At 60.2% G+C, this 13,277-nt stretch overlaps 1 protein-coding gene across 1 annotated transcript; it reads left to right on the plus strand.

The window, feature by feature from the left end:
- Positions 1 to 10,806: 10,806 nt before the first annotated feature.
- Positions 10,807 to 12,612, plus strand: COLE_01690 (uncharacterized protein; the record flags this gene model as incomplete). Its single annotated transcript, XM_018419638.2, has 3 exons — positions 10,807 to 10,911; positions 11,001 to 11,398; positions 11,574 to 12,612. The coding sequence occupies 3 exons, from the start codon at positions 10,807 to 10,809 to the stop codon at positions 12,610 to 12,612; spliced, it is 1,542 nt and encodes a 513-aa protein (XP_018276762.2).
- Positions 12,613 to 13,277: the final 665 nt, after the last annotated feature.

Below are 13,277 nucleotides of genomic sequence, written 5' to 3' on the forward strand. Positions count from 1 at the left end.
TCGCTGGTGAAAGCTTTGCGGGGCAGTACATTCCGTATTTTGGTGAGTCACGAGAGCGTGGTGGCCTCAAAGCACCTGCTGATCTCAGCCGATGCGCTCCTCAAGACCGACAAGCTTCCCAAGCTCGACCTCAAGGGTATCGCGATCGGGAACGGATGGATTGATCCTCTGCGACAATATCCAGCATACCAGGAGTTTGCGTACAAGAAGGAACTCATCACAAAGGGCTCCGCGGTGAGGGAGAACTTTTGAACAAACCTAACCCAAGGCCGGCAAGGAGCTCGACGCCGCGATGGAGAAATGCAACAAGTCATTGGAAGAGTACACCGACCCTCTGAAGACGCCTATCAATATCGACGCGTGCGAGGGGGTCATGCACAAGGTGACAAAGCCGTTTGTCAAAGAGTGAGTTGGCACTATCTCTCCGGTGTGAGACACAAATGCTGACATTGCCTCCAGATTGAACGGCAAGAAGGTCTGCATGAACATTTACGATGTTCGCAAAACGGACGACTACCCCAAGTGTGGGATGGGGTGGCCGCCTGACCTCGAAGACGTCTACTCGTTCCTGCGACGCCCAGACGTTGTTAAAGCGCTGCATGCTACTATGCACGAGACGGCATGGGTAGAGTGTAACGGGCGTGTAGGCAACGAATTACACAACCGCCGCAGTCCGGCCTCTGTGCATCTGCTCCCTGGCCTCCTTGAGGCTGGGCTCAAGGTGTTGATGTTTGCAGGTGCCGAGGACCTGATCTGTAACAACGTCGGCGTCGAGAACATGATCGACGCCATGACTTGGTCGGGCGGCACTGGCTTCGGGAACGCAACAGCGCTGCCATGGAGCGTGAACGGCACCCATGCTGGCGAGTGGACCGAGGTGCGCAACCTGACCTACGCAAAAGTGGTGGAAGCGAGCCACATGGTGGGTTTTGATGTGCCACACGTCACGAACGATATGATCCTTCGCTTCATGGACGTCGACTTCAACCTTCTCCCAGGTGTGACAGGAGGCTGGAGTTCGAAAGTTGGCGACGACGAGCGACAGGCCGTCCACTTTGGCACGATCAAGGAGGACGCGGGCTTGCCGCTGCTCAAGGGCGGTAGCGGTGACTGGGAGGCGTGGTACAACGCCGTCTCGGCCGTCGTCATCCTGTGCATCCTAGGTGGCATCGTGGGTTGCTACTTCTACTTCCGTCGCCGCCGATTGCGCCGCCAGGGCCGCGTCGCTTTGGGTCTGCCATCTCAGCGCGACTCGGAAGAGCGCGTTCCGTTGGCTGCGGAAGACTTTGAAATGCACGACACCTACCCCCCGCGCCGGGATAAGGGCAAGGGGCGGGCAGTCGAGCGGGTGAGTGAGGAGAGCGAGCACAGGGGACCAAGCGTCTTTGCGCTCGGCGACGAGGATGGGGATGGCAAGGAGAGGTAGCCGCTTAGCAGCGGGTTAGACACGCGGGAGCATAGAGAGTAGCATAGTAGTGTAGAGCTGTAGAGTTGTGCAATTGTTGAGTTGAGCATTTGTCGGAACACGTTCGTAAACGTTGAGCGCTCCCGCTGGGGTCGCGCGATCGGGGCCGACTAATGCGCGGAGCGGATCTCGGAGCCCAACACCACTTTCCGTCTCCAGCAGGCATAGATGCTTTCATGATATGGCTCGGCAAACAAAATCCCGAGGAGGAGTGGGGAAAGGGGAAGTCGGGCGCACAGGAGCTGCGGAAGGAGCATGCCTGCTAATCTGCACTGTTGCACGGTTGCAACGCGCGGTGTTGTTCGCTGTTCGCTGTTCGCTGTTCGCTGTTCCCATGACTATGTTCCAGAGCGTTCTTTTCTCTGTACCGCATAAAAGGCTCTTCCAGTAGAGACAAGAAATGTTCGAAAACTGTTTACTCTTTCAAGCGATGTTCCAATAACGAGCAAGCAGCCAGCTAGTCGAGCTCGAGCGGACGGACATCCGACGCCGATGGCCGTTGGGTGTCGACCTTTGTCCGACTGCTGCCCCGCCGGCGCCCTGCGCCGCCCTACCACCCAGTAGGTCAGGTCAGGTCAGGTCAGTAGCAGTAGCAGTAGCGCCCAGAAATGGAGCGGCCAGGAGATGAGAACATGGCGCTGCAGGGAGCGTCGGAGCCCCGGGGCGAGCCCGCCACGGAGGCGAGCTATTCCAGCAACGTGTGCGGGTGATCGAAACGAAATGTGTCACGCGCGCACGGGTGAGGCTCGGGCGGTGGATCTGCGATCTGGCAGCTGGCAGCCGTGCGACATGGGAGTGGTGAAGCGACAACGGGTGAGACGTGTCCATCTTTGGTGGTGAGCGAGCAAACGAGCGAGCAAACGAGCAAGGCGCGAGTGGCATGTGGCATGAGTTAGGCGATGTTGCCCAGCACTACCTCCTGAGAAGCAGAAGCGAGAGCCGGCGTCGTGGCCGCGGGGGGGCAAGGTAAGCGGCATGAGGCTGAGCACACGGCGGAAGGTTGCGGCGCGCGCGCGACATTTCGATCTTTGGAAGATTGCAAGGGGATGATGACGGAATCTAAATTGGACGCACGTGTGTGAGATTGTCGAATCCACCCCCGTCCTAATCAGCCCCAAATAGTCCCTGACCTCAAGCCTCCAAGGTGAGCCACCCGGGCATTCCGGCCATGCCGGCCAACCTCCACCGCAGCGAGCGATGGCCTTCCCTCTCCCCCTCCTCCCCCCCCCCCACGCGTCGCGACTATTCTCGCTCCTCGTCCATCACACATTGCTCTTCGATTCTCCAGTCGCTCTCTCTCCACTCCTCTCCTCTCCTCTTCTCATCCTCTCACGCGCCTCCTCTCTCCTCCTCGCCTCTCCTGCACAGACAAACCAAATCGTTTCTTGCCGCTTGCACCGTTGCCCAGCACTCCGAAGCGTCCGCCAGCCCTCGTTCATCTTCGGTTTGTTGACGACAGCCGGACATCGGGCGATCGTCTCGTCACCGCCCTCCAGCCTCCAGCCACGCTTCTCACTCTTTCCACTTGTCCACATCGCCTCCATGCTCTACTTGTAGAACCCACTCTTACCCATATCCCACCCCAAAGCGACGTCCCCTCCCCCTTCCATCCCGTCCCGATCTCTTCCTCACCCGACTCCACTGAACTATGAAGGTGCGCCCCACTTTGACGCCCTTGGCTAACAATTAGTTCGGCAAGAGCATCGTCGCGTCCCAGGTCGCCGGTTGGTCAGAGTACTACCTCAACTACAAGGCCCTCAAGAAGATCATCAACAGTCTCGCTGCCGGTCGTCCAGCCAGCGAAGTCGCAATCTTGGCCACCGGTGGCCGTCTCAAGAAGCACAGCGCCGACCTCGCGTCACCTGCTACCAGCGCAATTGAGACGCCCACATTCCCTGCCCTTGATAGCACGCTTTCACTCGGCGCACCAGCCGCCCCCGACGTTGAGGCAGATGGCGTCGTCGACACCCCTTCCATTGCCGTCACAGCTGATCCAGAAGGCGACTCCCTTGATCTCGAGCCGCTGCCCGCCGAGGCGCAGCCTCCGGCACCCGGCGGGACGCACTCGATGATCAGCGCAAGCCACCGCAATGGCAGCGCGCGCGAGGGCAGTTTCAAGGCGCACCGTGACGCATTCTTCTTCCTCCTCCAGCGCGAACTTGAGAAGGTAAGCTTGCATACCACAATGGGTGGGGTGGGGCGCTGACCCTAGATCAACCAGTTCTACCTCATCAAGGAGCGCGAGCTCCGTCTCCGTCTACTCACTCTTCTCAGTAACCGCAAGAGGTTGTTGCGTAGCCAGCGCGAGCTCGGGTCGGACGGCGCAGACGTTGGCGAGGGCGAGAAGCGTTCGGCAGAGTGGAGCTCGCTCGAAGAAGGTTGGCGTTTGTTTGAGCGTGACCTTGGCAAGCTCCAGGGATTCATCGAGATCAACGCTACGGGCTTCCGCAAGATTCTCAAGAAGTGGGACAAACGCTCGAAATCTAATACAAAAGAGCTCTACCTTGAGCGCCAGGTCGAGGTGCAGCCTTGCTTCAACCGCGAATTTATCGCTCGCCTTTCGGACATTGTGGCAGCAAACCTCGTCGACATGGGGAATGGGATCGACCTTGTATCTGCTTCTTTGTTAACGGCCGACCTTCCCGAACCAATTGCAGAAGACGCCCTCACCTTCGATCGCGAAGATTACGAGTCGGACCCCGGGGAAGCACTTGCTACAGATGCTCTTCTTGACCTTGAGGTCAATCTCCCCAAAGTCGTCGAGGGCGGTCGTGAATCCCTTACCCACTGGCTCAAACAGGCCAAGCGTCTGCTGGCAAAGGACAAAACGGGCAGCCGAGCGATGCGTATTGTCTGGCGGGCAGCTCTCACCGTCCCAGACGACTACCTCGACCTGGTCTTCATGCTTCCCCTCGACTTCCACTACGTCGACAAGATCAACGACCGCGGGCCCCTGCACCTCGCGTGCATCAACGGATCGCTCAAGCTCGTTGAAAAGTGCATCGACAAGGCACCCGAGCTGATCGAACGCGAGGATGCATATGCTCGTCGCCCAATTCACTACGCCGCCATGCACGGGCATCCTTCCCTCGTCTCGCTACTGCTCAACGCTGGTGCAAAGGTGTCTCCGACGGACAAGGATGGCTACACGCCTCTCATGCACGCGATCACGCAAGGCCACCTCGAGGTGGTGCGTATATTCGTATCTGGTGAGGCGGATGTTGAGCCCACGGCGCTGTCCACCGATTTGATCCCCTTGTCATTGGCATGCCAGTACGGGCACGTCGAGGTTGCCGAATTGCTGCTCAAGCGTGGCGCCAAAATCCGCCCCAACTCGGAGGGCATGTACCCCATGCATGTTGCGGCAAAGGCCGGCCACGAGGCCATTTGCCGCCTGCTAGTCGACCAGGGCAAGGGTGGCGGCAAGGACAAGCCTGACAAGTACAACCTCTGGACGCCGATGCACCACGCCGCGGTCGGCGGGCGACCAGAGCACCTCGCTTGCATTCGCGTGCTGGTTGCTGCCGGGTGCGACGTCAACGCCCTCGACGAGTATGGCAAATCACCAGGGTGGTATGCCGCGTGGTTCGGTCAGGTTGGTATTCTCAACTTCCTCGTTGAGTCGGGCGCACGTCTCAACACGAGGGATACGGAGATACGCGGGATGGAGAACCTGGGACTTTCGGCCGACCCGCAGATGGACGGCATGTCGCCCGGGTCAGACGTTGAGCTCGAGCCTCCAGCGATGGAGGACTTTGAGCTGATTCCCTCGCTCTCCCTTCCCCCACCGATGGTTCCTCTTCGCGTTTATGGCCACGAGTTCTTGGCGAAGCGCTGCCTCGTTCAGCTCTCTCTGGGGCACCCCTTCTCCAAGGGCGACGAGAAGACGCCACCCGTCAAGATCTACTCTCGCTCGTCAGGCTCAGATTCGCTGCACATGTGGTCAAGCCTTAAGCTTGTCATGACTTCCAAGTCGGACACAACGATCAACCCGCACTCCATCATTCTCCCGCTCGCCGATTCGCGCGAGGTCTTTTCGTTCCAGGTCCAGTCCCTCGAAAAGTTCACGCTCGAAGTGTCGCTGTATCCTACGTTTGGGTCGAAGGTTATTGGCAGGGCGCTCATTCACCCCTCCACATTCACCAACATCCAGGACCATAAGGGGTTCACTGCCTTCCTCGTTGACCACCACCTCAAGACGATTGGTGAGGTCGCCTTTGAAGTCAGCTGCATTCAGCCGTTCGAGGGCGCTCAGCTCGAGATTGGCGGCCGTGTCGAGACGTACTGGAAGAGCACTGTCGCGCCGTCAAATGCAGCGCAGGACCATGCCCACCAGTTCCAATCGCACCGGCCCATTGGCGTGTCAACGCTCAACCCGTCAGCTCGCCCCACGGTCGCCGCCCCTCAGCAGGACGAGCCTGCACTTGTGACGGCGTCCTCGCTCAGCGGCGATTACATGCGCCTGCAAGTGCAAGTGACTCGCGACGGCGTTCCTGTCGTCTACCCGGATGCCAAGCTGCCCGTGCCCGACTTTGATGTGGGTGTGTCGAACCTGACGTTTGCGCAGTTCGAGGCGCTCGCGCAAGCCCACGGTCGCACGCTTCCCAAGAGCGGTCGCGCCGACAGCCTAGCTGGGTGGCACGCCCTTGTAGCCGGCCAGTACGCAAGTCTCAAAGATGTTCTTGACCTTGTACCTCCTGAGGTTGGCATCAATTTGTGCCTCAGGTATACCCGAGCATTTGACGCCGCCCGCCTCGGCATTGCGCGCAGCATCGAGGTCAACGCATTCGTGGACGCGGTCCTCCAGGTAGTATACGACGCTGGCAGGAGTACACCCGGCAGGCGCTTCCTGTTCTCGTCCTTTGACCCGACCGTCTGCACAGCGCTGAACTGGAAGCAGCCAAATTGTGGGTCTATCTTTTTTATTGTGTGAACTAACGCCAGACGCCGTCATGTTTGCATCGTACTGCGGCCTGGACAGACGCCAGGTTGGCGGGGCGCGCCTTGTCCCGGTCGCACCTGGCTCGGAGCCCGACAACCGTTGCCTGAGCGTTCGCGAGGCAGTCAACTTTGCAAAGCAGACGAACCTCCTCGGAGTCATCCTCGAGGCGACCACGCTCGCAGCTGTCCCGAGTTTGGTAGCCAGCGTCAAAGACGCCGGTCTATTACTGGCAGCCTTTGGCAACGACCAAGATATCGCAGGGCTGCGGCAGGGAAGCGGCGATGGGAGGACAGTGGACGCATATTGTACCAATGGGTGAGTCCACGCGGCGCAAGCCAGGCCTGTGCGGCACAGAGGCATTTGGGGATTGTTCGCATCCACAATCGAGCAGCGTGTCATGAGCCATTTAAAGCCATCACGTGTCGGGGATCTGAGACACGACACGGTGCGCAGTGGCGCAGTGTGACAAGCGCGACAATGGCGTGGATGGCGTTGCCAAGCCTGGAGGTACATGGAGCGTGGGACGGGGACGGGGCCGAGGCCCCCTCCGAGATTGAGTCCGAATTGCGTGCCGAGAGGTGGAGTGCCTCGTTTGTTTCTCGCTCCACTGCGTTACACAACACACGTTCCCTCCATTTCCTCGAGCCAAGCCCTTCCTAGATCTCTGGCAGATCGTGGCAGAGCGTTGCTGACAGCAGAATCATGACGCTCGTTATATAGTGAGAATAGGTATGCATTGTCGGCGCCTATGTCTAGCATCGCCGAGCATGTGACGGGGGGAAGCGGAGGCACAGAGTGGAGCGCGCGGAGATGAAGTCTCGGGGGTGCCGGCGAGCGGAGGGAGGTACTAAAGTCCCTCAGCTGCCAACGCGCGCCGCGTACTTCCACTCGGTCTCCGTGATGAGCGTCGCAGAAGATCGGGTCAAGACATGGCGCAGAATCAGCCAGATCTCGGCAAGTTCGGCTGAGGCATGGAATGGTAGGATGTCAGAAGGATGCCTCGGCCACGGTGATGAGACGAGGTCACGTGTTGCAAGCAAAGGGCCATGTCAGCCAAAGCTCACGTCGTCATGGCGGTTGGTTCTTACGCGTTTTGCCAACTTGATCCTCCACACCGTCCTCTATTCAGCTCCACTTCGGCTGTCGCCCACGTCCGCCGCCGCGCCCGTAACTCTATCTATCCCCAAGGCCACAGGATAGCCTCGCTACCGCGACTGTTGCATTCCACGACTTTCACAGTGAGTTCTTGGCCGCCGCAGCGACGCCCTTGTGCGTTGCTATCCTGCCTCGGCTGCGTGCCACATCTACACCTCCGCTAGCTCGAGATGGGCCCCGTGACCTCTATCCGTCCACAGCGCCACCGACCAACCCCCCCGGTGCCCTCCCCCAACCGAGTTCACCATCGTCCACTCTCCGTCTCTGACAGTAGATGGCGAGTACCACATCCGAAACCACCGCTGCCCCTCCGTCGTCTTCGTCCTCACCGTCGTCGTCAGTACCGATCCCGCGCACCCACTCGCACGCGCACTCGCAGCACAACGCCGCGCATCCACCGCACGCCCACGCCGCCAACGACCACGACCACGCGCACGCACCCGCCCACCCGTCGCCAGCCATGGACGCGAGCAAGCTGAACCACACCCCCGCGCCGCTCCCCCTGTCCGAGGGTGAGCCGGGTTCGCCGCCGCTGCGCGACGCCAGCACCATGTTCTCGAACCCCTTTGGGGGCGGCGAGACGGCGTACCTCGACAACGAGCCGCAGCACCCCACCGTCGCCGAGACGGGCGTGCTGAGCACATCGCCGCGGCAGGGCCCGGGGCCGCGCATGGGCCAGCTCAAGCGCCGCGAGAGCGAACCCATGCCCCAGCGCCGGATCATTCGGCTCGCGAGCTTTGGCGGCGAGGGCCTCGCGGCCAAACCGGCAAGGCCCTGCCCCGGCGAGGTCGAGGAGGAAGCGATTGTGTAGCGAATAGCAGCGGCGAGGGCGATGGCAACGTAGAAGGGAGGATACGAGCACACGAGCACACAAGAAGCAGTTACGGAGACCGCTGAGGCGCTGTAGAGGACGAGCATCTATGCACAGTGTACTATGTTGCACTGTGAGTGGGGTTGGGCGTGGTGACACGGCTCCCGGTCTGTCCGAAGCCCGGGTCATTTGCCGATGCGCGAGAGGTGAAGCCAGACAGCATCCACACAGTCCGCGCAGTTGGGCTTCGATCAGAGGGCCTATGATTGATCGGTGGTGCTTGTCGTCGTGCAGAGTCGAGGCCGCGACCGCGCCGGTCCAAAACGAGGTGCATCAGTCTAAATCTAGCTGTGGACTCATCTTGAAATGTCACGGCCGTCAGCAACGCGCAGCACAGTCCGCTCGGCCGCTTTCCCCGGGCACTACCAGCCGAGCAAGATCTTGCCCGCCCGCACGCACTGATCACGCTATTGTAGATGGTATGTGCGTGTCGGCATCGGCGATGCATTGCGCGACCCCGTCGCATCGCTGTGCCTCCCACGGCAGAGGCGCAAGGCCTTCGTACCAATCGAGTATCTACTCGGCGCACTCGCAGTGCTCCGAGGCGTCATTTACGGAGCCACGAGAATGACCAGAGCGTCGCCGGCGCCACTCAAGATGCTTATCAACGCCGAGCTCTGTCTTTCCGGCGGAGAAGGTGGGCAGAGGATGGGCGCAAGGCATGTGGGGCAGTGCAGCCCCGTGACTCTCGGCATGGATAGAGAACTTGCATTCCATCCTTGGCCGCTGGCCGCTGGCCGCCCCTCACCTCTAGCCGATGGCTTTGCTGACCGCTGTTGGCTGACTGACACCTGGCTTTAATCTCTCAGACGCACCGCACGCTGCCGCTTCAGTCGGTGCCTCTGGGCGGACGCCCTGTGCCACGGCACGATGCTGGAAGCTGGTTACTGATTTATCAAGCGGTTCCCATGTCAGCATCGCACCATATCTGAGCTGGGGCTGGTTGGGTTCAAGGTAGGCCGTTGCCTCGTTCGTTGCGGGCGTCGCTGAACACCCATTATATACAACAGGTGGTAGCTTCACTGATGCCCGTCAATGTGACACCCGCTGGCTGCTTGGCCTCGTGCCTCGTCGTCGGCGGACCTCAAGCGACAACAGAAGTAGCTCAAGCGAGGCAAAAAGAGTCAGCGAGACCACAAGGAGCGTGGTTTCAAGAGTGCCAATCGGGTAATGGACCTTGTCGTCATTAGAGTGGTGCCTGAAATTCACCTCTTTCGGGGGCCCTGACGTACGTCATCTTTTTTTCGAGAGAGAAGTCTCAGGCCCACTCACGTGATTCCCTCTCTCACCCTCTGAGACTGCCACAACCTGGCAGAGAGTGGAAGCTCGGGGGGATCGGGGGAGGAGCACAAGCAGTTTGCCTGCCATCCAAATAAGCCTCCCGCTACGTCCGCTCGCTGGTAGCATTGCCGGCAGGAGAGCAGAGAGTGGGGATTGCGATAGACAGGGACGCGGATGATCGCTTGATTGAGGTTTGTCAAGTCCTGAGTTAGCCACGAGATTTGCCTCATGCAGCCCTCACATGTCGCATGTTGCTCACTCTGCCATTGCTGCGCCCAGTGTTTGCAGTGAGGATTTGTATGCGTGAGGTGAGTTATTGTGGATGGGTAGTCGTTGCTTGTCTAATCTTGTGTTGAAAATGAATGGCACAGACGATCAGATCGCGACAGAAGGAGGGCGATCTGTTCTTTGCTGCACGTGCACTCTCCGGGACACCCGCGCTCTCCCACTCTATCCTGGACGAGTCTCTTGTACCATCACCATGATCGCTTTGAATACAAGACTCTTGAAGACATTGGCATCCCGAGAATAAGTAAATCGAGCGGAGATGAAGGGGAGGCGAAGAATGAGGCTGCTGCATGCATGGCATGGCGAGGAGTGCCCACTTCTTGCCTCATCTAAAACCCTGAGCTATCACTGAGCCGCCCTGCAACGGTCCCTGATTTGCCTTTGCCCTCCCCGCTCCCTGTGGCTCCAAACCCTCTCCCTCTCTCTCGCTCTTGCTCTCGTCGCTCCCCCCTCGGCGCTCTCTCGTCAATCGCCCCGCCCCGCCCCGCCCCGCTCCTCGCCGCCGTCCCCCGTCCTCCACGCCGCTCGCTCTCCGTCTCTCTCTCATCCTCCACATCCTCTACATCTGCTTCTGTTGCTCGTGGCTTTCGCTCCATCTCCAGTGACTACCTCAAATCTCTCTCTCTCTCCTCTCTCGCACACGCACCACCCCCACTCCGACTCCAACAAAGCTCTCTTCACACACTCCTCCATCCTCCAATCTCCCTCCCCTCCCTCCCCTCCCCCCCTCCGCCATCTCCGCCATGCAGGCCGGTCTTCCTGGTCTCCGTCGGCGCAAGTCTGTCCCTCAGGCAGACCGCCGCCATGTCCTCTACCCTCGTCAGAGCCAATCCCCCGGCGCCGAAACAACACCTGCTCCGCCGGCTTCCACACCGGCACCAGAGCCGTCAACCCCAGTCGAACCCCCTCGTGAGTTGCCCCCTTCATTCTATCTTGTAGCCGCTTCTGCGCGGACCTCTCCCACTTACGCCACTTCTTCCATTGCGTGGTCCTGACAGCTGCCTCGTCATCACCACCACCCTCGACACCGACGCCTACCCCTGATCCCCCGTCCACGCCTGCCCCATCATCCGATCCTCCTCCAGCCTCCTCGCCGTCTCCCAACCCCCCCCACCACCACTGCACAGCCGCCCGTAACGACCGAGGCTCCTCCTCCCACAACTGAGCAGCCCCCCACCTCTCAGGCTCCACCATCTCCCGGGCCCTCCTCCAATAACCCGCCGACCACCCCGGAGCCTGGCACCTCGGCCAACCCCAACCCAAACCCCAACCCCAACCCGGGCACTAGCAATGGTGGCGGCAACCCCGGCACCACCGTTCAGACAACTGTGCAGGTCACGGTTGACCCACCGGCTACCCCGACTCAGCAACCAGGCGCGGGCCAGTCGAACCCATCGTGAGTTTTCTGTGGATGCCATGTGCATGGGTAGCCAAGTGGTGCAAGCGCCGTCAATTTTGGAGTCTCCCTGGATGGGAGCCCGATTGTCACATCTTCCGCTACTCACCCTGCCGCCGAGGCACCGTACCATCCCATTATCCCAAGAAAGACCACATGCTGATACACTCTACAGTGCCCCTCAGCAGTTGACGTCCACTGTCATTGTCCCAGCACCAGAGCAGAGCCTCCCGCCGACTTCGACGCGTGTTACTTGGGTCTCGGATACCAATGTCCCAGGCTTGTTGACCGGTGCACCTGAAACGACCGCTGAGTCGGCCGTGCGGATCACCACGACCGACTCGAAGGGAAACGTGATCACTACGATCCCCTCGTCATTTACGTCGACTGGTCTTACGACGTCGGGCGGTAACGTGTTCACTGTCACGCGGGTTGTGCACAACCCATCTGGCGCCCTGGACTCGGGTTCATCTTCAGGCGGCTCGTCGTCATTCTTCAACAACAAGGGCGCCGTCGCCGGCGTTTTTGTTGTTGTCGGTCTCGCGGTTGTTGCCATTCTCGCCGCCCTCGGCTTCATCTTCTTCCGGAAACGCCGCCGCCAGCGTCTCGATCGCGAGGTCACTGCCGCGGCTGTCGCTGCTTCGGCTGCTGCCGCCCGCTCCCCGCTGGACGAGGAGGGCGACATTGCATCCTCGCACCCGACGTCCGAGTCGTACCCGTCGACCATGTCTGCACCAATGCAGCAGTACAACAACTACGCTACAACGTATGGCAACGGTGGCGGCTACGACCCATTCGCCCTCCAGAGCGACGGCGGTGCTCACGCTACGGGCGTCGCTGCCGCTGCCGGTGCTGGCGCTGGCGCGTACGGCGCGTATGGGACCGACTTCTCGGATCCCCGCTACCACGACGCACCCGCTGGCCGTTACCACGACGATGGCCCGTTCCATGACGCGCACGAGTACGTTAGCGATGGCCAGCACCGTGGTTACGATGGTATGGAGCAGGGTGGCCAGGGCTACTATTACGACCCGTACTACGATGACGACCCGAATCAGCAGCGCCACAGTCGCCAGGGCTACCCGCAGCACTCGTACAACGACGAAGCGTACGGCACGTACTCTGGCGGAGAGGAGAGCGTCGGTACTCCAACACACGAGCGTACCAACCCCCTACACATCACGAATCCCAGCCACCCTCCGACGAGGCAGTGAGCGAGCTGCGCTATTGTCACGGCGCAATTCAGACACCAATACGCACGCACGGACGATTGATCAAAAACCCCCATCACACGCGGCCTCGAGCCCGACTGTATCTCACTCCCTTGCCTGTGGACGCGGTTCACCCGGCCACGGCACACCCTCAGTCCAGGATTTCACATGCGCCGGACGCTCCTGTCTCGCTCTCGGTATTGCCGCGCTCGTCGACACACAGCAATAGACACACTCATTCATTCACTCATTTGTAGCTCGTTGGCATGCAATTGCGATAGCGATTGGATAGGATGGGGTCGGACGCGATACACAAGCACTAATAAGCAGCCCAGCTGCGCGAGCGGCGCCGCGCACGGATACTGCGATACGACCCGTGATCGGCCGATGGGATCAGTCTAGTTTGGTGCACGGACACTCACGTGGGGCCGCCACCCTCGCTCTTCAGAGAAGCTGGATGGCAAGAAGTCAAACGCGCGGATGGTGAGCTCGTCTTATTGTCCTTCAGCTTCCTTTGCGTATAATTCATCCTCCTCTGATCCAGGCCCAGCTAGTCGTTGTTCGTCTTGGCTTCCCATCTTGACCACGAGATCGGGACGTAGGACTGAAGTACCATTTACACCGAACCAACTCCAAGCGATAGTATCGCACCGGAATGTGCTAATGGG

This window comes from Cutaneotrichosporon oleaginosum (assembly GCF_008065305.1).
Source record: "Cutaneotrichosporon oleaginosum strain ATCC 20508 chromosome Unknown ATCC20508_contig02, whole genome shotgun sequence".
Lineage (NCBI taxonomy): Eukaryota > Fungi > Basidiomycota > Tremellomycetes > Trichosporonales > Trichosporonaceae > Cutaneotrichosporon > Cutaneotrichosporon oleaginosum.